The following is a 25,347-nucleotide window of genomic DNA, read 5'->3' as shown; positions in this document are numbered from 1 at the left end:
GATGTACAGAGGCCACCTTGATCTGGCATGCCAAGTAGAGGATACCCATCTCTACCACAGACTGGCAAGATGGGTGTGATTGGCTGGCAATGAATGGCTCAGGACAATTTTCAAAGGAAGAATGTGGATAACAAACAACTTCCATCAAATTGAGCATATTGATGAGTTGAAGGCCCTGAGAGGCTGCACCATACTGGTCCCTTGCAGCTGTGCCCAATTCTCTCACAATGGCATTTGCAGCCCACACAGGGTGCCTATTGAGGGTGGGATTGAACAGTGTGTCACTGGGAGTGGTGTTTCTGCAATAGCAAGATACTGTGGCATGTAAGGCATGCAGAACTAAAATTATCAATGTCAAAGGTGTATCAGATTAAGCTCATGCCCATACCTTGATTGCAACAGGGAACAGGTGCCAATCCCCATTGTTCCATTTGAAGAGATTGCTGTGTGGATGGAAGTTCACCTACATAATTGATGGATATCACCAATCACATGAATAGAACCAAATAAATGCTCACCATTGCATATTTCCTCAAAAAGATCCCTCATCTCTGATCATTTGGGCATGCCAAAATTCATATGGTTTGCACCATTGTCCTCATCCACTGCCATGTCAAAAGATTCAACAGGTACATTTGAAACAAGTGGGGGAGGCATTGGTTCCCTCATATCCTGCAATTGAGCAAGCAGGTTAGTTGGAGAATCAGGTTGAGGAGATCAGTCCCTCAGATTTGATGATTCATGGGTGATGGGCAGAGGGGATGGTCATAGTAACATCTTGTGCAGGTGTTGAAGACCTGCCCATCCTGTTTAATTTCTCATGTGTGACTGGCAGTGCTGATGGTTCCTGCACATTCAGCAATTGCTCAAGTAGATCCACATTCATACCATCTGCTGGGAGAGCAGTTGGTTCCTGTTCATTCAGGAACTGATCCATCAAGTTGTCATGTGGATCTATTACTAGAAAATTAGTTTGTTTGTTAGCTTGAAGGGCAATTGTGCCAACTCACCAGCCACAATTCCACCCTCTGCCAGAGCAGTTGGCTCCCTTTCCTGCAGGAACTGATCCAGCAAGCTTTTGCATGAATCTATAGTGAAAGAACATTTGTTGTTTAGCTTGGAGAGAAATCATGTTCACTCACTGGCTGCAATATCCATGTTCAACCCCACCATATCCACCCTTCCACTTGAGACAATTGGTGGAGGGGTTGGCTCTTGCAACTCACACAGTTGTACTAGCATCTCCTCCAGAATTTTGGACTGCTTCACACAGGAGCTAGATTGCCTTGGCTCAATTGGTCTTACATTAGCTGTGGATGGCTTAGGTCACTGGATCCAACAATGAAGACAACCTCACCTTGACAACAGAAATGAACTTGGCAGGACTGTTTGGTGGACATATTCAATGATGATGGATTCACTGATAGGTTGATGATCAATCAAGATTTAAACTTGTAGGAACAATGGTGAGAATATCATTCACACCATGGGAAGCAAGGTTGGACAATGGTGGACAGAGCCAAATTTTGGGTAACAGCAATACATGGGAGATGAGCAGCAATATCTCCCTACATAGATAGTTACCAGTCACTTCCACATGGCCAATACATAGACCTGTCCTGCTCAACCATCCTGCTTAACTATCCCTCTCTCTGATATCAAAGATGCCTCTCACAACCACCATGGTGTCATGAGCTACTGTACATGCCATACACTTGTATTCTAATGTGTCACACTAGGCTAAGCCCTCTATAGACCATACATGAGTTCCAGAAAAGGTTTCTGCTCTAACTGTTTGAGGGATTTGACAACTACTTCTGCTTCTGATTGCTGCCTGTTTGCTTGCACAATCTCTTTGCATCAGGAGATGGAACATCTGCATCTGGCCTTGCAGGGGCCTTTCTGACACAAGGTGACTTCCAGGTGCTCCCAGGGATGCCCTGTTTCACATTTGCAGATGCTGCATTGGTGGTCACAGATCCATTATGGTTGGACTTGGATGAGTATTTGGCCCCAGGTCAACATTGATTGATGTCTGGCTCACTCAATTCTGACAGAGCCTGCTTAATATACAGTGCAAACTTGTTAGCCATAACAGCTGATTCAACATGACTGAACTTGCCTGGTGTGTGCACTTCAGGGCAGATTTCAGCTTTCCACCATTTTTTCTGCTTGGTGACCCCTCCTCAGTTGGGTGGTCAGTGAAAGGAATGCTCTCCAATCCATCTTCATCTGCATATTCTGAGTGGCCCTGTAGTTCAGTTGTGTACTTATTCCTTGAGTGCAGATCAGGGTTTGCTGCAAATACAAGTTACAGTGGGAAGCTCACTATTCAGGGATGTTGCCAATTTCTTTGAATTGGATAGGGTGGGCAAATAAGTGTCTTCATCAGCTTCATCATTGGAATCATGGCCATTGCTTTCCTGCCCATTATAGTCAGTTTGCACATTATTTTGTGGACAATGCACTGGGGTCTTTGCATGGGCTGGAGGTGTAGAGAGCCACTCACTATGGGAACCATCAGCTGGTGGAGGATTTGAGCAGGAACAAGAAGGGAATGGTGTCTTGGCATGGTTTTGCCTCCCACCAGATACCTGAAGACCAGGATTGCATTAGTGCTGATCTGTCATGCATGAAAATCACACATGGTGCACCTTTTTAGTGGAGGGACCATCTGTTTCAACATCACTCACCTCAGCCTTGCTGTGATCATCCAAACTGTCATCTGTGCTGTCATCCACACTATCATCCACCACTCCCTCTTCCTGCACTTTACCCTTGCCCTTGACATTTTTCCTTCCAGGATTCTTTTTGCATTTGGGGGCAGGTGTCTTTTGGTAGTTCTGCTGCCTCACAACCTGGAGGGGTGCCAAAATTCTATCCACCAGTGGCTGCAGCTTGCCAGATCAATCAATCCATTTCTGAAATCCAAACACATCATTTGGATGGGATTCCTGTTGCTTGTGCCAAAAGGACAGCAGCTGGGCAGCTGTTGTCATCCACATGTGTGACTTGGGTTGTGGTCAAAGGTAAATCCTTCAGGAAGATGGTGGGCTGCTATCATTTCTGCTTGATGATGACCAAAATTCTTGAATGGCACTGCTGATGAGGGATTTCTGCATGCTAATCCTGATAGCACTCATCAGGGATTGAGGACACTAAATACTCTGGCCACTCACAGCAGTGAGCAGTCACAAATCCACAAACCATTTTTTGTAGTTGGTCCTGGCTAAGGCCTGCAATTTCTCCTATCCAAATCTCTCCATTGGCATTTTTCACCAATTTCACAGAGTCAACCTTGCCAGTCCTTGTCACTTTGGCTGCTGTCTTTTTCCAAGCATGTTCAGGACTTGACTTGCCATCATGCTCAGGTGGTGTTCCTGGCTCCTCAAATGTTTCCCCAAGGTACTCTTGCCAGCTTCCTTCCAGTGTGTGGACATCATTGAAGGGGATTCCATCTGTGATTTCATTATTGAAGTCCATACTGTCATTGCATGAGTCTTACCTAGGCCTAGAGGAGAATATGGTGGACCCACATGCATGCCTGTATAGTTCCCTCCTCATTTTTCCACCCAGCCATACACACTATGTGCATTCTGCAATACCTCCACATCTCCATTGCAAAGTTTCAGACATACTTGTACCCATACTTGGCTGCATTCCTGGGAACCAGGATAAATTGAAGACTGGGAAGTTGACCTCATACAATTGCACCTTGCTTTTGTCTCTGGCACAGGGCCTTCCTGCCCCTCGTGTGCTTTGTGCCTATTCCATTTGAAGAAGTCACCACACTCAGGCATAACAAAATCAAAAAACTCCATGCAGCTTTTGGGACTCATGTACCTCTTCACAAAAGTCCACTCATCCCTGGTTACTGAACTTCAACAAACCAAACTTACTCACGAGGCTTGTTGGGCTCCCTCAGTGCAAAGACTAACCTGCCTTCAATTTCGCTTTTCAAGTGCCTTAATCAAGCACTAGCAAAATTGAGAAGCACCCCTCTACCCTCAATCAAATCCACTGCTCTACAGGCAGCCACTAGGCTTTAATAGATTGCCTCCCTAGAGTGCCCTTATGCTGACAGGTTTCTTTTGAGAAATAAATCCTCCCTCAGCCTTCATTGTCACTATCTGTTAATGTGTCTAACCCACAGAAACAGAGGCTACCTGTTCCTCCTCAATCTAACCTGCTAGGACTAGGAAGGAACCCTCCTCTACCACTGATACCTTTAGGATGACTTGGTCCTTCAGTTACAGCAACAAACCCTTGCTTATCTTATCTATCCTGGTTTAGGGATTTGGAAGTCACACTTAGTTCAGAAGAAGAAGATGATCAGAAGTCCATGACTTCTTTCAGATCAGTCCTCAGGGAAGAACAAGAAGCATGGAAATCACCCATTATGTCCATGACTGTCAGTCATGGAGAGTCAGCTCCTGAGATGCCTCAAAGGACCTTCTTGGAAGAGGAGCTGAGAGAAAGGTTGGAATCCCAACAGCTCACTATGGCAGAAGAGCTATGAAAAGCTATGCATGCCAGGAGTGGCGACCCTTTTCCAACAGGAATGCCTACAGACTCGGCATTATGCGAATGGTATCAGAGAAACTTTGGAAAGGTAATTCCCCCAGAGGTCCCCCTTGGAGGGTCCAGTAAGGGTAAGGCCCCAGCTGATCCTGATGATGTGTATGATTGCTGCCCACCCAATGGAGGAAGGGAGTTCAATGTCGGGTGTCCCAGAGAATACAACAGAAGCCACAATGGGCTTCAGACCTGGGTTACACAGGTTAAAGGGTATCTAAACTTGAACAAGCATGTGTACAACACGGAATCACTCAAGATCTCATTCATGCTTATGTATATGACAAAAGGAGTGGCTGTCTCGTTTGCCAAGAATTATCAAAATGAAAACAAGCTACTTGATGGGACCATCTATTACACTGATACCTTTCAAAGGTTCATGGATAGGCTGAAGGCTACCTTTGAGTCCAGCGACCAAACCGCCCTTGCCATCCTACATCTGTCCAACATCTCTCAAGGCAGACAAGAACTCGAGTCATATATTGCTGAGTTCACAGGGCTTGTCAACAAGGCCCAGTTAAAAGAAGAGTCACAAGAAGCAGGGATCTTCTTCGGTAAAGGATTGCAAAAAGAATATCATGATTGGGTTCTGAATTCAGGACGCACCCCTACCACTGTTGTCAAGTGGATACAGTGCACAGGAGAAGCCAGAACTGTGATCACTACCAAGCATATCCTAGAAGGGAAGGGATCTCAGTATGAACACAAATTTGTTCATTTCCATGGAGGTTCCCGAGGTCCTGATGTGATGGACATTGACAAAAGGAAGTGAAGCGTCAAAAGATCTGCTTCAGAAATTAAGTGCTACAACTGTGGCATGGAAGGTCACTTCAAGCATGACTGCAAGGCCAAGGTCAAACAACTTTCCAATGTTTGCATTGTCCTCTCAGAGGACGGCATGAAGATCACTTACATCGGAGATTGTGAGGCAAATGTGGAGGAGCAGAAGTTGTTGGGTTTTTAAAGGGGACTGATGAATCTCCTGCATCAGTCAGTCCTGTGTCTGTTTTGTCTGCTAAATGTACTTCTATAGATGATGAATCAAATATGCAAATTCGTTCTCCTCTGGGGTTGGTCATTTTACCAGACTTCAAGGCAGGAATATGGGCCTGTATCGACTCAGGCACAGAAGTTTCCCTCATCTTGGAAAGAATGGTCCAGAAGCTTGGAATTCTGACTTATTGGGTCAAGAGCAAGTTCAAGACCACCTTGTTTACCAGAAAAGATGTGGAGCAGGTTACCCACAAGGTTACCCTCAAAATGGAAATCAAGGAGCACATCATTCGAGTCAAGTGCTATGTCGGGCCACTAGTCAGGAAGGAACACGTCCTGCTCGGCATGCCTTTCCTGAAGGAGTTCAAGCCAAGAATGAATTGGGAAATGGGAAAAATCACATGCTGAGACGATGGGTACATATATCCCAAAGATTCTGAATACTTTATCAAACAGGTGGTGTCTATGGACACAAAAAATACAAAGGAATCTTCCAGCCTGTCCCCAGAAGTGGTAAAAAGGGAATTGGGTGAAATCCCCAATATTAAAATTAACAAAATGACTTTGTCCACAGAACTCAAAGCTGCTTTGGCCAACACTAAGGAGGAAGTCAAGCTTCCTGATATTTACAAGGATTTTGCCAAAGTGTTTGCAGAAGATGATGTCCCACTTCCAGTCCACCGACCAGGGTTGGATCATGAGATCAGACTCCATGACAGTTTTAAACCCAAGAAAGCAGTGGTATATCTGATGTCCCCTGACAAACTTAAAGTTTTAGATGAGTTCTTGGAGGACAACCTTAAATGTAAAAAGATTTGGCCATCAACCTTGCCACAAGTGGCACCAGTGTTTTTCATCGCCAAGGAAGATGGAAAGAAGCAGCTAATTCAAGACTACCATTACCTCAATTCATTTACTATCCTGGATGCACACCTGTTGCCAAACGCCCAGGCCTTGTTTGACAAGCTTGTCAAATCAAAATACTATGCCAAGTTTGACATTTGATGGGGTTTTACCAACCTCTGGGTCAGAGAAGGAGATGAGTGGAAAGGGGCCTTTATTACCCCTAGAGGACTGTTTGAACCAATGGTAATGTTCTTTGGTCAATGCAATTCACCTCCTTCCTTCCAGAGGTATATGGACAAAACCTTCAAAAGTCAATGAGGAAAGCAAGTAGGGTACATGGATGATGTGGCTATTCATGCCAAGACAAGGGAGGAACTTCATACCCATGTATGGGAGTTCCTGAAGATCTGCGAAAAGGAGGGATTATGCCTCAAGATTAGCAAGTGTGTCTTCAAGGCCAAAGAAATAGAATTCCTTGGAATGATCATTGGAAAGGGGTGTATGGAGACTTTGCTGACAAAGACCGATACCATCAGTACTTGGGAAGCTCCTGACAATCTTACAGGGCTTTGCAGATTCCTGGGATTCTGTAACTTCTACCGGAAATTCATTCCTTCCTTTTTGGGTGTCACTCGACCCCTGCATGACTTACCCAAGAAGGGGGTCTCCTACCAGTGGACTCTGGAACATGTTGCCATGCTCGAGAAGTTAAAATCTTTGTTATGCTCCTCTCTGGTCCTCACTATTCCCAATTTCACCAAACTGTTTGCATTGTTCACCGATGCATCGAAACTTGGGACCGGTGCTGTTCTTGCCCAGAAAGGGGTGGACAACAAGTGGCACCCCTGCTTGTATCTCTCCCAGTCCTTGGTTGGTGCTGAGCAACGTTACCAGGTTTATGACCTTGAAATGCTTGCCATTATCCAGGCCTTAAAGGCTTTCCAACCCTACCTCCTCTCCCCTGTTGAACCCACTGTGGTCTTTACCGACCACAAGAACCTTGAATATTATCATGAGCCACAGCAGCTTACCCCACATCAAGCCTGCTGGGCTGCTATTATCCAATCCTACCCCATCTGGTGTTCCTGGCAGGCTGGTCACCTGCAGGTACCAGCCAACACTCTTTCCTGTAAAAATGCTTCAGAGGAGCCTGCCCCCATTGCCACAGTCCTCCCACTGGACCTTTGGCTTTTGGAGGGGGTGGGTCCCCAAATTTGCCTCATTTCACCATCTTTTTCAATTACAAAAATACAAAAACAACTCAAGGTTAACCAACTCTGCTGCATAGGACATGTTCTGGCAAAGCTTTCATGTTCCCAAACCAACTCCAAGCCATATTCCTGCCTGAATGAGGAAAAATCAAAGGGGAATAGGCTGTCTGATGCTCGCCCTTTGAGGAACCCCATAAAAGGAGCTTGTGGAGTATACACGATATCGGCCAATCTGTATGAGCACGTCAGGAATGACATGACAAAGCACTCTACAGGACTGGAACCAGAGGATAACATCACTACCGCAGAAGACAGAACAAAATGCTTTGGAACAACTTGGCTCTATATCCTGCCAGAACACCAGCAACACTGTATGTGTTCCTATCATGACCTTGAGTCTGCTGGACACCCCAGACAAAAGGCCATGTTTGCCAAGATGCACAAGGAAGTGTGGTGGGAAGGTATGGGAAAGGATGTCAAAGCTTATGTCATGGGTTGCCCAACGTGTCAGACCACAAAGGTCATGACTCACCCACCAATGCCACCAGTTGTCCCTCACAAAACTACTAAAGCCACATTCCTGTTTCAGCAGATATCCATGGACCTAATCATGGATCTCCCTGTCTTGGGAGAGGCAAAATATGACTTGATTCTCATGGTGGTCAATCAGGGCCTCACAAAAGCCGCCCTGTTTGTCCTGTGTCATAAAACAATAGACTCTGTCAGGATCACCTGACTCTTCCATCAATATATCTATTCTTGCTTCAGCATCCCTGAATTGGTAATCTTGGATTGCAGGCCACAGTTCGCTTCCTTGTTCACTAAGGAACTATACAAGGTGATAGGAGTCAAGACAAAACTCTCGACTGGCTACCACCCACAAACAAACAGAGAAAGTGAATGAGTAAACCAGGAAGTGGAAGGGTATTTGCATTTGTACTGTGTGGAAGCACCAAACTCTGGGCCACCAAACTACTGTCCACAGAGTTCACACACAACTCCTGCATCCACTCCATGCATCAAATGACCCCTTTTTCGCTCCTCTTGGGGTATGACCTGCCACCCTACCCAGAGGTTCAGCTCACCACAATACCCTTGGTGGACAAAAGACTAGAAAGACTCGCCTTGAACCAGGATGTTGCAATTCTTGCTCACAAAAATGCACAGGACCTCATGTGTTCACGCTTGAAAGGTACTTATGTTGTGCCCAAAGTCGGAGATCAAGTTCTCCTGGATACTGGGCATCTTCATATCAAAAACCAGTGTGACAAGATTGCACCCTGATGTCTTGGGCCATTCAGAGTGACTCAGATCATGTCTCCAGTCGCTTTCCAATTGGACCTTCCACTGACCTGGAAAGTTCACCCAGTGTTTCATGCATCTCGGATTTTCCCATTTGTTGAAAATGACACTTATGGTGCTGCACCCACAGCGCCTCTTCCAGAATTAGTTGATGACGAGATTGAGTGGGAAGTCGAATCAATAATCAATCACAAAGTTGATGGGCATAGAGGCAAGTGGCGATATTTGGTTAAATGGAAAGGGTTCCTGCATTTGTCAAACACCTGGGAACCTGAAGAGCATATAAAGGATCACACTGCAGAAGCTCTCAACCAGTACAAACTTGCCTGTCACCTCAGAAATTAAATGGACTCCCCTCGCTCTGTCAACACTGAGAACAACTATGCCAACATCCCCTACCCCACTGAATCCATTCACAACCCCGCAGATGATGGGATCATTCCACCCATCACTATCTATGCCCCAACCTCACCTCCAACGTCCCCCACTGGCTTTTATGTCTTGGGACACTTGTTACCTATCTTGCAACCCCACTTGCTATCCCCCCCTGTCCCCAGGGCTAGAGGACTGCGTCCACTCCAGGGGTTCTTGGTCAGGCACATCCCTGTCCCCAAGGCTGGAGTCCCCCTCAGAGGGGACAGCAACCAACAGGGAAAGGGTAAAGCGCACGCTGACAATGACTCCGATAGTTGAGCAGCCAGTTCGGGTACCACCCATGCTCCCGAACCTACCAACCTATGCACCACCTTCACCACCTACTCTGATGGCACTCAATGCGCTGCCCTCGACCTCCTTGCCACTGTGGCCCTTGCCTGGGATGACCAGCCAAGACTACCAATCTCAGCAAGTGATTACTTGGATGTTGTTAGGGTGCTTGATGTCTTCCACGACAGGGACCACATTGACAGGTGCTCATCAGAACAGGTTGAGTATTTTGGGCTGTTGTCTCAGATCTACAGAGTGACAGACGTAATCAATGCTGCTGTCTCGAAAATCCATACTTGAAAACTTAGTGGAACCACCCTTTATGTTGTGACAGGGGTGCATCTTACTGGATGGGCCCATCAATGTGCTGTGACACTGTAAATGATATTACTGATGGGCCCATCTTTATGTTGTGACAATGTAATTGATAATACTGACTGGCTCATCTTTATGTTGTGACATGGATGCATCTTACTAGATGGGCACATCCATGTGTTGTGACCCTGTAAATGATATATATTGAAGGGCCTGTCTTTATGTTGTGACAGGTACATCTTTCTATGGATGGGCCCACTCATGTGTTGTGATGGTATAAATGATATTATGGAAGGGCCCATCCATATGTTGTGATGCTATAAATGATATTACTGATGGGCCCATCCTTATGTTGTGACAGGGGTGCATCTTACTGGACAGGCCCATCTATGTGTTGTGACACTGTAAATGATATTACTGATGGGCCCATCTTTATGTTGCAACAGGCATACATGTTACTATTGATGAGCCTGTCCTTATGTTGGGACAGGGGCATATCTTACTAGATGGGCCCATCTATGTGTTGTGATGCTGTCAATGATATTACTGACAGGCCTGTCCTTATGTTGCGACAGGTGTACATCTTGCTATGGATGGATCCATCTATATGTTGTGACAGGGTATATTATCCCAAAGATGGGCCCTTCCATATGTTGCAACCTTCTTCATGATACAATAGGTGGGCCCATCCTTATATTGTGACTGGGGTGCACCCTACCATGGATGGGCCCATCCATGTCTTACAGTAGCTCAGCATACTTACTTGGTCATGGGCCCATCTATATATTGCAGTATCCTTACCCTCCACAGGCCCTCCCATATGTTGTGGAATTGTGCTTACAGGCCCATACATATATTGCTCTCACTATAGGCCCTCAGGCCTGTCCATGTGTCATGGCTAATCTATTTAGACAGGCCCATTGCAGGGTCTATATAAGTGTTGGCATTTTGGCATGCAGGCTACCTATATGTTGTGACTAAATGGACTACATGGGGTCAGATGGACAGATGGAGGTAACTCTGACAGACAGAAGATGGAGACAGAGGGAGTAGGAACTAAGTTGATATTCATACTGAGGAACAGTGGAGTATGATACATGCTTTTTTATACTACTATGGAGGTGCAGTAACCAGAATTGGAACTGACATACAGAGACCCAGAAATTTTCAAGTAAAACTTCCTAGATGATGAATGAAGGGTAGATGGAGGACATATGAATGGGTAACATAGAACATCCAGAAAAGGAAACAGTCCAGGCACTGGACCATGCAGTGCATACACTGCAGAGTACCTGACTGTGCACTGTCAGGGAGGAGTCTGAAGGTGGTCACATGACCCCTCAGAGAATGGTCTGTTTGGTCCAGTAGGAGAGCAACACAAGTCTGACAGCCATCAGAGCAGAGATGGTTCATAACTGACAGAAGTTGGGTGGAGTTGGTGCAGAGTGAGTGAATGACTGGTGGAAGAGGGTGCAGAGTGAGTAAGGACTTAGAGTGAATGCATGGTTATGACACAGAGCTATCTTGGTCACCTTTGGACAATGGTTAGCTTTGTCATCTAGTTCATCTTCCTCTTTGTCCTCTTTGTCCTCCTGCACAGAAATATCCAGATATTGGGAAGTGGACTTGCTCATTCTTGGATGCTTTTCTGGGTGTAGAGAGTGGTGGGATCTGCACAAGCTTTTGCCTGATTGAGTGGTTAGCAAAGGATCCAAAACTGAAGGTGAACATTAGCTTACAAGTCTGTGATGAAGGAGCTTGGGGGGAGAGGATGACATGGGAGATGTCGCCTGCAAGATACAGTATGAATTGGTTTATAAAATTTCTTTGAGAAGTTTACTTATGGGAGGAAGAAGCCTGAGCAGGGGGGCCATCATGTGCACCTGGAGGATGTCAGTAAATCGTGAGGATTTAAAGATCTACTTACTAGAAGGCTCAACAATGCCACACTCAGCCATGGCTGCCCTAACGACCTCAACAGCAGTACCCTCCTGAGATGCTTTGAATACTTGGTCAAAGATGGACTTCCACTTGTTGAACTGGTACCTGTTGCCAAATTTCTCCATCTCTGTCAAGAAATTGGCAAAGGAGAGGCTATCATCAGTTGCCCAATGCAAAACCAACTGCCATGCAGCAGCATTTTCCAACAGGGGAGCTACTGAGACTACCTTAGCTTGTGTGAGCTCCCACACAGCCTTGATGGCATTTATCCCTATGCCCTTCAGATTCAATATGATGATATCAATCAGGTCTATCCATTCCTCCAATTTTCAGGTGATACCTGTGGCAGCAAGCTCAATTTTGACATTGAATAGAAGGGAGGTGTCAGTGACATCATTGCATGCAAACCTCTCAAGAAAGGTGAAAGCCTTGTCATTGAGGAGAGCAGGGGTGATTTTGACCTTTGGTTCCATTGATAGCAGGGGTGTTGTCAAAAGAGCTGGAAGTAACTAGTGAGCAGTAAATGGAGTGAGGGGGGAAGTACTAACAAAGCAATAGAAGGTGATGATTTCTGCTATTTAAGGGGGGGTGCTAAGCTTGGCAATCAGAACTGCTATTGTCCTGGACAATAGGACAAAAGATGGTGTCTTTTGATGTGGACAACAGGATAGAAGAATGGTCTAGGGGAATGTAGTCAGATTGATAACTGAGTAAGCAGCATACACTGTGCTTATCTTCATGGAATGCACTTCATATCATTGCTTCCAAGCCATTGCCTCATGCATACCCAACTTTATTATATCTTCATCTACATCTACACTCATATTATAGATTGTTTGGCCCATGTCAAATGTTTAAATTGATGACAGCCACAGCATGAACTACTGTCAATAGCAATCTTTTGAAGTTTAGGTTTCATGTTGATGGTCACATCACACTGTCATTGCAGACTAGAGCATCTTCTGCTGTGTCTTGCAATAAGGAGGCAAGATGTGTGTCATACTCATCATGGATGTGATCAGGGAGAGTGGAGAACAGTATATTATACTGTAGCTGTCACAATTTTGGAAGAATGATGGACAAGACTGGTATGAAGACATTGCAGGGAGCAGGGAGGAAGGATCTATATGCTTCTTGGACTGGAGAGACTGAAATGACCACATAAGCATAAGACCTTTCCAAGTGAATGACAGACCTGAGGCAACCAAAGAACATCCTCCTAGAGGTCATACTGATGAAAAGAATGTGCTGTCCAAGCTGGATGGGCTGAGAGGGGGCAGATGAAGATGGGATGTACCAGGACACTTCAGGACAGAAGCTGGTAGGCACTCCTGGTAGATATACATAACCATGGTCCCTAGCAAAGGGGACAAGCAAAATGATTGATGTGGAGGTGGACATATCAGAAGAATTAGCAATACAAGTGTCTTTTGGAGGGAGTGCTGTAGAAATGTGTGGAGTGTGCAAATCCTTTCCAATTTTGGAAGGTAGGATCATGTGGCTGAGCACTACAAGAGAGTGTGGGAATGGTGTCAGTATCTGCAGAAATGGTGGAGATACATCAAAAGCTGGAATGCCATACATGGGCACTTAAGAATTTCTATTGGCACTTAACTTGCTTCCTTCCTTTTTCTTTGGCATTGACAACTCATTCTTGTGCAAGGGATGACTGCCAACATTTCTGGCTGTCCTTCTTCACATGAGGGCTATGGTCTTCATCTCCATTCATCAGCTGCATCCATGTCCACCTCACCAAACACTTTTGGTGTGTGACACCATGACTCAAGGACTACAAGCACTGTTGGCCTGTTATCAATATGATCCACTTTCATCCCAAGTACCTTTCATCAAGGGACTTGCAAAAGATAAGAAGAGACTCCTCACCCAAGTGAACTGTCCAACTCAAACTGTAGGTGAGTAGTCAATGTGCTGGATACAGCCAACCCCAATAACTTGTACCTTTGTGCCTAGAATCTATCATACACATACATCTTGCACAAACTTCCAGCTATAACCTGCATACCCACTTATATGTCTATTAGAATTAGAATTACATCAATATTAATAGTAGTCTTTGTGAAGATGGTATGATGCAACCATCAATGCAAAACTGATGAGTACTGTAGAATTTCAATTATATGAGTGTAGACAAAGATATAATAAAATTAATATGCCTGAGGAAGCAACAATATGATGTGCATTCAATAAAGATAAGCATAAAGTATGCTGCTTACTTGGTTATCAATCTGACTACATACTCCAGGACCATTATGTCTGCAGGACCCTATAACCCATGATGTTGCATACCTGTCACCACACACAAGTTGGTTGCATACTAACTCTGCATACATGTTTAATCTAATTAATTAAGCATATCTAGGTCTTGCTACCTTTTTAGCAGCCATTGTGGTGATAATTTTTCTTGTTTTCCAATCTGAATGTGTTTCCAAACAGCTTGACAACCAATTGACAAGTTCATGAAGCTAGAAACCCAATGTTGTCAAGATGCACATGAGTGAGTCCAATGTTAATCCAAATGTGGTTCCAATCCATATTGTCTAACATCTACCATATTCAATTTGTCAATAGATCATTGTAGGACTACATTCATTTTATAGTTGCATATTGATCAGTGGTGGTTGTTCTTATGCCTCCCTTGCTACTCCATAGTGCCAGCCTGTTGGCAGCCTTGTTCTCAACTCATGTATGCTGACAAATTTTCTTTATATAGGATCTTGTTTTCCATGATGTATGAATCATAGTGGAGGATGAACAGTGCCTGGCAGGGTCCATGTTTCATCACAAGTATGTACCAGTCAATGGCAATTCATCTTGTTCTTCTTCTCATTCTAGGATATAAAAGTGACTCCAGCCTGCCCAGTCTTGTTTGCTACTTGGCCATTGCCCATACTCATTCTTGTGCTGTGACACAGATATTCCTCTACTGCTTCATTTGTGAGCTCACTGTCTATTGTTCTAGGTATGACTACATAGTGGCATATGTGAATGTTGTACTAATACAATTACAGGTTGCTGTTATGCCTGCCTCACCTGTCCTGAAGTGGTGCACCTGCAAAGAATGTGTCAGGGAAAATGGCAGGGATCTTCTCATGGACTCCCATCATTTGTCACTGCATCTGAAACACATAGAACAGTGAAGTGAATCCCCTCAAGCAGACCACCATACCACTGAACATTACCTTGTGCTCTAGATAGAACTCTTCCAGAACACATACTTGAATCACCAGAATTAGCCTCTCCTTCAGATGCCCTAGCTAGCCATTTAGTGGCTCTTACCATCACTGATGATAGTCCAAACTCCATGACCTGTGCTTCTAAAATGTGGAACTCCCATGAGGAACTCCAGCAGATGGGAGCCACTGCTGACATCCTGGCTGGTCTGCAAAACCCTATTTCTATCACTTCCAGTATCACCCAATCTCTCCACTGTCTCATGAATACATTGAGCTTCTCCTGCGCCCCCACAAGTGCTCAGCCACCACTATCAACTGCCAAAGCCATTCTACATGATACTCAGATCAGGAATGTTCATCAGCAAACTAGAAGGGCTATGAAGGCTTTATCAAATATTGACTCCTGAATACAAAGATGTTCCTGACTTCTGCTGGATGGACAAAGTTTTACTACCATCAGCAGAGAACTTAGTCTGCTCTGCCAGACAACCAACAACATAAAGTGCCATGCCAATTGCATAGTTGCATGCAAGAGAGTGGTCATCAAAACTATGGATGAGCTAGAATCCATACTCAAAAGTAGGCCTGTGACACCATCCCCTGAAGACTTTCAGTCTGTGCCTTTCATGGCCAGTGTGTAGTGATTCTAGCCCTAGCCCTAGCTCTGAACTCAAGGTGACACTTCCAGCAGATGACCAATATTGCTCTCCTGTCAATCATATGGACACTATCACACAAGTCACACTGGCCATTGGTGTCATCTGCAGTATAGTAATGGATGTCAGTACTTGGGCAGGCAACTTTATCATGAATGCCCTTTCACTTCTACTGTTCCTTGCCTTCAAGGATACCAGTGGACAGCTTAGTGTCTCTCATGAAAACATCCTCACACAAATCCCATCATCTATCACCAGCACCCTTGGCAAATTCAAGCTCACAGGTAACACCATTCCTTATGCTATCTGCAGGTGTCATCATACATATGCATCAACATATGTGAATGACTCCAAGATTGCAAGTTACCCCCCCCCACTGTACCAATCATCCTACACCCAAGACTGTCTGTGGTGAACCACTTCTGGATGAATGTTCTGATGGTCAGCTTCATCCCAAGAAAGTTTTTCTGTACCATGACTTCAAAGACTACCTTGCTAGCCTCCTTTCCCATCACTACATTGAAATTATGATGGACAGAGCTTGCAATGACCTTGCAAAGTCTCTCCACTTGTCACCACCTCACTTTGTCATGAACCCCCTTGAAGCTGAGTTCCTCTGCCAGTTTACAGGTCCCCAACCAGGTAAACTCTTCATTGACAGGGGAGATGAAGGCCACTATGCTTTTGCACTACATGTCAATTTCTTCAACCCAGAGGGGATGCATCAGCATGGGGCAACTGTATCTTCAGGAATCATATCCATAGCTTGGCCTAATTTACTGCTGGACATTTGCTACAAGCCAGAAAACCTATACTTCACTGGTATGTTCTCATTCACAGGACTGTCCAGAGAATGAACACTCATGTTCAGCAGGTATTATTCCTGGCCCAATACAGCCATCCCTAGAAAAACTTAATCATTACATATGTCCTTGATCAATGACTTGCTCATTGACTGGGAATGTGGCATCCACTTCTCAAAAACAGCTAAATTCCCTGATGGTTGGGTCACTCACAGTGCCATCACACTTGTCATGTGTGATCTTCCTGCTGCTTGTCATCTGGCAGCACTTGCTGGCATCAGCAGCCACTTCTTCTGCAGTGTGTGCAATTGCTATCATAAGAATAACTATGGTAGAGTTGACCATGAGCATTGGGCTCCCCAGGATCAAGATAAACTTCATTTTCATGCTTAACAATGGCAGGATGCAGTCTCATCTGCAGACTGAGAGTGACTCTTCAAAGATCATGGTGTACACTACTCAGAACTTTGGCATCTTCCTTACTGGGATCCCACATGTCAACTCATCATCGATTCAGTGCATTGCATTCTGGAGGGGCTGATCCAACACCATGTATGCACTCTGTTGGGGTTATCTACAGAACATTCAGTGACAACAGCCTTGAAATTCCCTGCCTTCTACCATGACTTCATCCAAGCTGACCCAACCACTACCTTGCTGACTTGGAAGGAAATCATTCAAGTATCTGCAATACATACACTGCTCATTTCTCTGATATCTTCACAAGATGCACCTCTGGCTTCAGCATTCACAACTCTTCAGGAATCACTCTACCACAAAAACTTCAACATACTCAGTCTGTCAGAGTCTGGGCTGTGCAGCATTGAAGACTGGCAGAGTGTATAAGATTGCTTATGCCAAAGCTTTAGTTGAATGAGTGAGGTGTCATCTTTCTTCCACAAAGATTGCAATTGTTTATAGTCTTCTTAGTGCCAAACAATGCCACTGTTCTCCAGTGTGCAAAAGCATGTACAAGAACACTATGACACAACAAAGATCTTAGGTTGCATCCACAATGTTATACAGAACACAGTACTGCCATCATGGTTCAGTTCAGCACCAGCCAACTTTGGCCATCCATCTGCTGGAACAATTAAAGCAGATGAGTGGTGGACACTCATCACTGTTCATATCCCTCTTGCCCTCATCAGCTTGTGGGGAGCACCTGATGTCAATGAACTGAAGCCAGGCAACAAGTTTATTCTGGATCATACTATGGACCTTATTTCCCTGGTCAACATTGCATGCTCCCAGATAATGAGTACTCAAAGGGCTAATGCATACTGCTCATACATTGCACATTATGTCAGGAACCTGAAACAAGTACATCTGACATTCAACTTGCATCCAAATCATCATGCTGCCTTTCATATATATGACTACCTTATCCTTTTTGGACCCATCCATTCATGGTGGGCCTTTCCTTTCAAGCACTTAATTGGTGTTCTCCAGTGTCTCCCCACCAACCACAAATCTGGTGAGTCAAACAATGTCAATTTCAGGAAGACATTATTCTCATTTCATACAGGTGAATTGGAGGCAACAATGCTACATTCCTATCTCAGGGGTGCATGCCTCCACAGCTGGCTCCCCCACCTGGACTGTCCCAATGCAGTCCAAGAATGCAAGGTCCTCTTAGATCATGCTTATGACAATGACAATGAATATGACTCTGATTGTTCCTGGACAAGGAAGTCAACCACTATCCCTCCAGACCTGTACAACTTGATTCATAAACAGGATGTGATGCTGCAGGCCCATATCAGATATGGTGGAGTGGTCTATAGCTGCATTGCCACTCATGTAGGAAACTCTCTGATTATGTTTCACCTGTCAGGTGACAGATCTCACTTCTGGTTCCTGTGGTACTTGCTCTGATTCACCTGTCAGGCAACTGATCTTTGCCTCCAGTTCCTGTGAGCATCAAATACATATACAAACAGGATGGACAGTCACATTTGCTGTCTGTTGGCAGTGTCCCCTGGTTTTGAACAAAGGCACAAATGACCCCTTTGCATGCTACCCACATTTCCCAGCAAAGACCTACAGCTGCATGCTTCCCACAACACTGGAGAAAGTCAAGGTATCATGGGTTATGAGTCACTGTGCACAGTGGCCAATATCTGATGACTGTGTTGTCATTCTTATGTTGAGTTGAGTGAGTGAAGCTCTGTCTCATGCCACTCTGATTTGACTGTTGAATTCTTGCAACAATAGGACTGACAAATGTCAAGGCATCATGGAAAAAAATTTGTAGGATCTACTTAGGGAAATATGATGACCATGTAACAATAGCTACAATAATAATAGGATGATCATGCTGAGTGACTGTTGTGCAATGACAGGTGATCATTAGGCAATGAAAGTGACTGTTGGGCAATTAGTATAGACAGTGGCAAAACTTCAAGTGCAAGCACATGTAGGAACACTAATTCTAGACTTGAAGTAAAATCTGTTACTGTAATTTTGGCAGTACTTTGTGTATTGTCAGTTATGCAAATTAGGACAAAACTTAAAGTTTCACCCTGCACTGCATGTGTTGGCATAACTTCCTATCATGGACAACATCTGCTATTCAACCATACTTATTGTTTACACAATGATTAGACATGACCCCATGTAGTGCATTTAGTCACAACATATAGGTAGCCTGCATGCCAAAATGCCAACACTTTTATAGACCCCATGATGGGCCCATCTAAATAGATTAGCCATGACACATGGACAGGCCTGAGGGCCTATAGTGAGAGCAACATATGTGCAGGCCCATAAGTGCAATTCCACAACACAAGGAAGGGCCTGTGGAGGGTAAGGATGCTGCAACATATAGATGGGCCCATGACCAAGTAAGTATGCTGAGCTACTGTAAGACATGGATGGGCCTGTCCATGGTAGGGTGCACCCCAGTCACAATATCAGGACAGGCCTGCCTATTGTATCATGAAGAAGGTCACAACATAAAGAGGGGCCCCTCTATGATAGATTACAAAGTTGGCAACATATGGAAGGGCCTGTCTTTGGGATAATATACCCCTGTCATAACATATAGATGGGCCCATCCATAGCAAGATGTACACCTGTTGCAACATAAGGACAGGCCTGTCAGTAATATCATTGACAGCATCACAACACATAGACAGGCCCATCTAGTAAGATGCATCCCTGCCACAACATAAAGACAGGCCCATCAGTAATGTCATTTATAGCATCACAACATATGGACAGGCCCTTCTGTAATACCATTTATACCATCACAACACATGGGTGGGCCCATCCATAGTAAGATGTACCTGTCACAACATAAAGACAGGCCCTTCAATATATGTCATTTACAGGGTCACAATACATGGACAGGCCTTTCAGCAATATCAATTACATGGTTACAACACATGGATGGGCCTGTCAATAGCAACACATATACCTGTCACAACATAAAGATGGGCCCATCAGTAATATCATTTACAGTGTCACAACACATCAATGGGCCCATCTAGTAAGATATGCCCCTGTCCCAACATGAGGATGGGCCCATCAGTAATATCAATTACATGGTCACAACATATTGAAGGGCCCTTCAGCAGTATCATTTATGTGGTCACAACATAAGGACAGGCCCTTCAGCAGTATTATTTATATGGTCATAATGTATGGACAGGCCCTTCAGTAATATCTTTTATATTGCCATAAAACAAGGATGGGTCCATCTAGTAAGATCCACCCTTGTTGCAACATAAGATGGGCCCAACACCAATAGCATGTATAGTGTCACAACATATTGATTGGATCACAGTAAAATATTGAGGCAAGTGTCCTGACATGCCATAATTTTCCAACAAGCTGCAAGTGGCTCACCCACTATACAACTCCAACCTCATCCACCCCAAGCATGAATACTATGCAAGACACATCTAACACCCCCCATGGATGGTGAATGGAACTAACAGACTGCATTGTGTCATACATGAAAGCCAGATTTCAAGAGGAGGTATTCAGCAGACCTTGCACCCTTCCAGATATATCAATTCCATTTCTGGTGTTATGTGAAGCAGATTGCATATCATCAGAAATCTCACAGGCCTATTATCACCCAAGTAAGTCCATCATAATGGTGCAATGGAAGTTTTCATCTTTCTGCAGTCAACATTGGGAAAAATTGGGGTGGAAAAACCTGCAATGCAGAAGCTGCTGAGAGATATGTGGAAGTGACTGAGCCATCCATTCTGGTGACTGACTCAAACACCATCCACATATGGTATTTTCTGGATGCTCTCATCCCAAAAAGAAGGGTAAGGACATGCAGAATCTCATATTCTACTGACTTAATGGAATGGCAGGCTGACATATGGAACTGCCTTCATCTTCTGAGGGAACCACTGTGGGAGAGCATAAAGGCTTCCCCACAGGCATGGCAGACAGACAAATCATATTTCTGTGATAATGCTGAGTTGAAAGGCACCATCAACCTGTCACCTGCATGGTTTCAACATGGTCATGGGGTGGTGATCATTTCTTGCCTTGTGAATAAAGCACTCATCCATCTTGAAGCCCCAAAATGGCTTCCCAGAAGCCTCACAGCTGCTCAAATCCAGGATGGAAAACACTTCTACAAGGGAATGGGTCAACCAAATGTCTGACACCAATGCCCTGCTATCTGTGATCCTGCATATCATCCATCCACAAATGTATGCAGATGGCAGGGAAGCATTGATCCACCTTGGCAAACAGGTGGAACAGCAAGCAGATTTGAATATGAACTCCATACTGCTGATATAGAGCTCCATGTATAGCAGCATGTCCATGATGGTGAATCAGGCAACTTGTTACCACAGGGATATCATTGGACAGGATCCATGGTATGACATGCTGGTAACCATGGGTGACTACCTGCCCTTGGACTTTGTCATTCCAACATTGAATCTGCAGCTGCACTACAACCCAGGGACAATCATTGCATTTTCAGGTTCAGCATTGGAGCATGGGGTGGGAGCTGTAGACAGTGACAGAGCATGCCTGGCATACTACATGCATGCCAATGTACATCAGTCAGTGCATGTTCCCATGTGTCAATCACCACAGACAGATGACCTACTACCTAGACCAGTTGCAACTGGAGAACTATTGATTTGAAGCTGCAAAATTTAATGTAAGATTTAGTAGGTGATGTGGATCTCATATTTTATTAGGATATGCTGGCTCTCAAACCTCAGACAGGTGGTGTTGCCAAGATTTTGCAAATGGGTGGGTACTCAGAGCTAAAGGGTGTGCATCACAAACTGCAACAAAAGTAAACCTACTCAAACCATCATGCAGATGGGCAGATTGTCAGACATCATGTGAATGGGTGGTATCTCATAAATGATCAACATCCACAGCAATGTATATACAACCAACTCCACAGTCAAGAACATGTAAACTATTGAAGCAGCATGCCCAACAACCTGCACAATGCCCACCACCTAGCATAGAAATGGTCAATTTGTTGACCCCAACTGTTGACAACATTGGCATATTTCTGAATATTTTTTGATGCAGTAGTTTACCTGCTCCTTGATATGGCCATCAAGATGGTCTGCAATTGGCACCTCAGGCAATGGCCATAAGCCCTGGGCCATCATCAACTATTTGCAGTGATGAGAATAAGCAACATACCTTAAAAAAATCCCAGGCTGCAGAAAACAATCCCTTGCCTTGCAATCTTTGGGAATCCACTGTGTATTCCTCAGAACAATATAGCCACCAAGGGAATGCAAAGCCAGAATTGGGATCAGCTGCATGTGGGGTCCAATGTGGGACAATGGTGCTGATATTGTTGATTATGCAAAATGCACTGAGGGGAATTAGCTGCATTTGATCATGGAAGCTAACCTCATCATCTTGGTGTCTGAGGTATGCATGGTAGCACACCAGGAGGGGAGGAGTATAACTGGCATGCAACACCATCACCAGAATCAAGCTATTAAGCTGATTCTGAAGGAATTATGTATCAGTCCCACATTGTGAAAAATTGATGTAAAACCTACCAAGTCCATTGCTAGGTTTGCAAACCAATGTGTGGGCCACCCCATGATATCAGCAGTCTGCTTCAGATGTACAGAGGCCACCTTGATCTGGCATGCCAAGTAGAGGATACCCATCTCTACCACAGACTAGTGAGATGGGTGTGATTGGCTGGCAATGAATGGCTCAGGACAATTTTCAAGGCTGGTAACATGGATAAAAAATGACTTCCATCAAATTGAGCATATTGACAAGTTGAAGGCCCTGAGAGGCTGCATCATACTGGTCCCTTGCATCTGTGCCCAATTCTCTCACAATGGCATTTGCAGCCCACACAAGGTGCCTATTGAGGGTGGGATCAAATGGCTTGTCACTGGGAGTGGTGTTTCTGTGGTAGTGAGATATTGCAGCATGTAAGGTGCACAGGACTAAAATTATCAATGTCAATGGTGTATCAAATTAAGCTCATGCCCATACCTTGATCACAATGCAGAACAGGTGCCTGTTGGAGTGAAACAACCCCTGTTGTCACTTACATAAGTTGTTAGAGCACACCCATACACTAGTAATATTTACCTAGTCCCTCAGTAGCTTGACAGACTACTGAGGGTGAGTACACTTCTACATAGATAGAATACCCTTACTAACTTGTATAGTTCCCTACAGGTACTATACTCAATATTGGTGGCTTGACAGACTACTGAGGTTCCCTACAGATTCCTCTCTGGGTTTCCCCTCTGCAACCCCACAAACTTCTTCAAGAATATCATTCACACTGTGGGAAGCAAGGTTGGACAATGGTGGATGGAGCCAAATTTTGGGTAACAGCAATACATGGGAGATGAGCAGCAATATCTCCCTACATAGATAGCTACCAGTTGCTTCCACATGGCCAATATGTAGACCTGTCCCACTCAGCTCTCTGCTCAATTGTCCTGCTCAACCATCCCACTTAACTATCCCTCTCTCTGATATCAAAGACACCTCTCACAACCACCATGGTGTCATGAGCTACCATACATGCCATACACTTGTATTCTAATGTGTCACACTAGGCTAAGCCCTCTATAGACCATACATGAGTTCCAAAAAAGGTTTCTGCTCTAACTGTTTGAGGGATTTGACAACTACTTCCACTTCTGATTGCTGCCAGACAACTATAGTATGGAGACTGGTAATGCTTGTCTCACAAAGATTGCTAAGACAATTGGTAAGACAAGTATTAGTAATTTATGACAAAGATGACAGAGACCAGGACAGGGCAGACCAGGGACAAGACTGGGCAGGGCTTAACCAAAGTGACACACACTGCAAAGCAGTGTTCAGCACACTAGACTAACTGGAGATATGGGATTGGTGACACTGAGGCTGGACTGAATGAATATGAAGCCAAGTCTGGCTGGGGTCAAGACACAACTATGACACTCTGCTAAAAAGGTGTGCCATGTGTGATTTTCATGCACAACAGATCAGCACTAATGTGATTCTGGTCTTCAGGTATCTGGCAGGAGGCAAAACTGTGCCAAGACACCATTCCCTTCTTGTTCCTGCTCACATCCCCCACCAGCTGATGGTTCCCATAGTATGTGGCTCTGCACCTCCAGCACATGCAAAGACCCCAGTGCATCATCCACAAAATAAAGCACTAACTGACAATAATGGGAGGGAGTGCAACAGCCATGATTCCGATGATGAAGCTGATGAAGACACTTATTTGCCCACCCTATCCAATTCAAAGAAATCAGCAACATCCCTGAATAGTGAGCTTCCCACTGTATCTTGTATTCACAGCAAACCCTGATCTGCACTCAGGGAGCAAGTACACAACTGAACTACAGGACCACTCAGAATATGCAGATGAAGATGGATTGGAGAGCATTCCTTTCACTGACCACCCAACTGAGGAGGGGTCAAGACTCATTTCCAACCTCCCCATGTCTGCTCTGCCACCAACCCTGACTCCACTTCAGCCAGTGGAACTCACCATGAGACAGCACTAGCTGCCTTGGGCACCACTAGGTGCTCCCTAGATCCCATTAGTCCTGTTAGGGGCTTTTCAGCCTGGACATCCAATACTCCTACTCCATGTCACCCCATTGCCCCTACCCCCAGTGGTGATCCTGGGGATGAAGGGCCAGACAACAATTATGACAACAATCCTGATGACAATGACCCCAGTAGTGGTCCCAGTGATGATGGGCCTGGTGATGATAATCTGGAGGAAAATGAACCAGATGTCCCAGACCTGGACACTGAGCCTGCAATTATGGTCCTGGACAACCTCACAGAAGCCATTGAACTGCTGGCTTGCAATGCCCACACTAGTCCTGAGCCTTCAAGCAGGACCAAGTTGTGTGAGCCTGATACCTTTGATGGTACCAACCCCAAGAAACTTCATGCCTTCTTCATTCAGTGTGAGCTAAATTTCCAAGACTGGCCCCAGGCTTTCAGGACTGACTGTGCCAACATCATCTTCATGCAATCTTACCTGAAAGGCATGGCCTTAGAATGGTTTGAGCCAGACTTGCTCAGGGTTGAGGACCCCAATGACCAGCCTCTTTGGAGGGAGTTCATCCTGGAACTAAAAACCACCTTTGGCCCCCATGATCCAGTTGCTGATGCCAAAAGTCAGCTCAACCATCTGCAAATGAAGGACAATCAGTGCATCAATAAGTATGTAGTTGACTTCAACCAGCTTGCTTCACAAGCCCAGGGATACAGCAACAGTGTGCTGCACTGCTTCTTCTATACTGGACTTTCAGACTGAATTAAGGACAAGGTCTGTCAGGTTAGAAAACCCCAGACTCTC

At 44.8% G+C, this 25,347-nt stretch overlaps 3 protein-coding genes across 3 annotated transcripts; 1 reads left to right on the top strand and 2 right to left on the bottom strand.

The window, feature by feature from the left end:
- Positions 1 to 11,783: 11,783 nt before the first annotated feature.
- On the bottom strand, positions 11,784 to 12,361 carry F5J12DRAFT_785989 (uncharacterized protein; the record flags this gene model as incomplete). The annotated part of the gene is made up of 3 exons (XM_051743343.1): positions 11,784 to 11,830; positions 11,875 to 12,159; positions 12,229 to 12,361. The coding sequence occupies 3 exons, from the start codon at positions 12,359 to 12,361 to the stop codon at positions 11,784 to 11,786; spliced, it is 465 nt and encodes a 154-aa protein (XP_051595915.1).
- Positions 12,362 to 18,287: 5,926 nt separating this feature from the next.
- On the top strand, positions 18,288 to 18,693 carry F5J12DRAFT_709955 (uncharacterized protein; the record flags this gene model as incomplete). Its single annotated transcript, XM_051740622.1, has 2 exons — positions 18,288 to 18,406; positions 18,453 to 18,693. Coding segments are annotated over 2 exons (360 nt in total), but the record flags the coding sequence as incomplete, so codon positions are not given.
- Positions 18,694 to 21,954: 3,261 nt separating this feature from the next.
- On the bottom strand, positions 21,955 to 22,675 carry F5J12DRAFT_785987 (uncharacterized protein; the record flags this gene model as incomplete). The annotated part of the gene is made up of 5 exons (XM_051743342.1): positions 21,955 to 22,053; positions 22,082 to 22,159; positions 22,191 to 22,382; positions 22,407 to 22,508; positions 22,562 to 22,675. 5 exons carry the CDS (start codon positions 22,673 to 22,675, stop codon positions 21,955 to 21,957), a joined length of 585 nt encoding a protein of 194 aa, XP_051595913.1.
- Positions 22,676 to 25,347: the final 2,672 nt, after the last annotated feature.

Source organism: Pisolithus orientalis, assembly GCF_024613125.1.
Source record: "Pisolithus orientalis strain OTSU chromosome Unknown F5J12scaffold_46, whole genome shotgun sequence".
In the NCBI taxonomy this organism is placed as follows: Eukaryota; Fungi; Basidiomycota; class Agaricomycetes; order Boletales; family Pisolithaceae; genus Pisolithus; species Pisolithus orientalis.
Note: the sequence above shows the minus strand (reverse complement) of the source record. Positions and strands in the feature narration are given on the sequence as shown.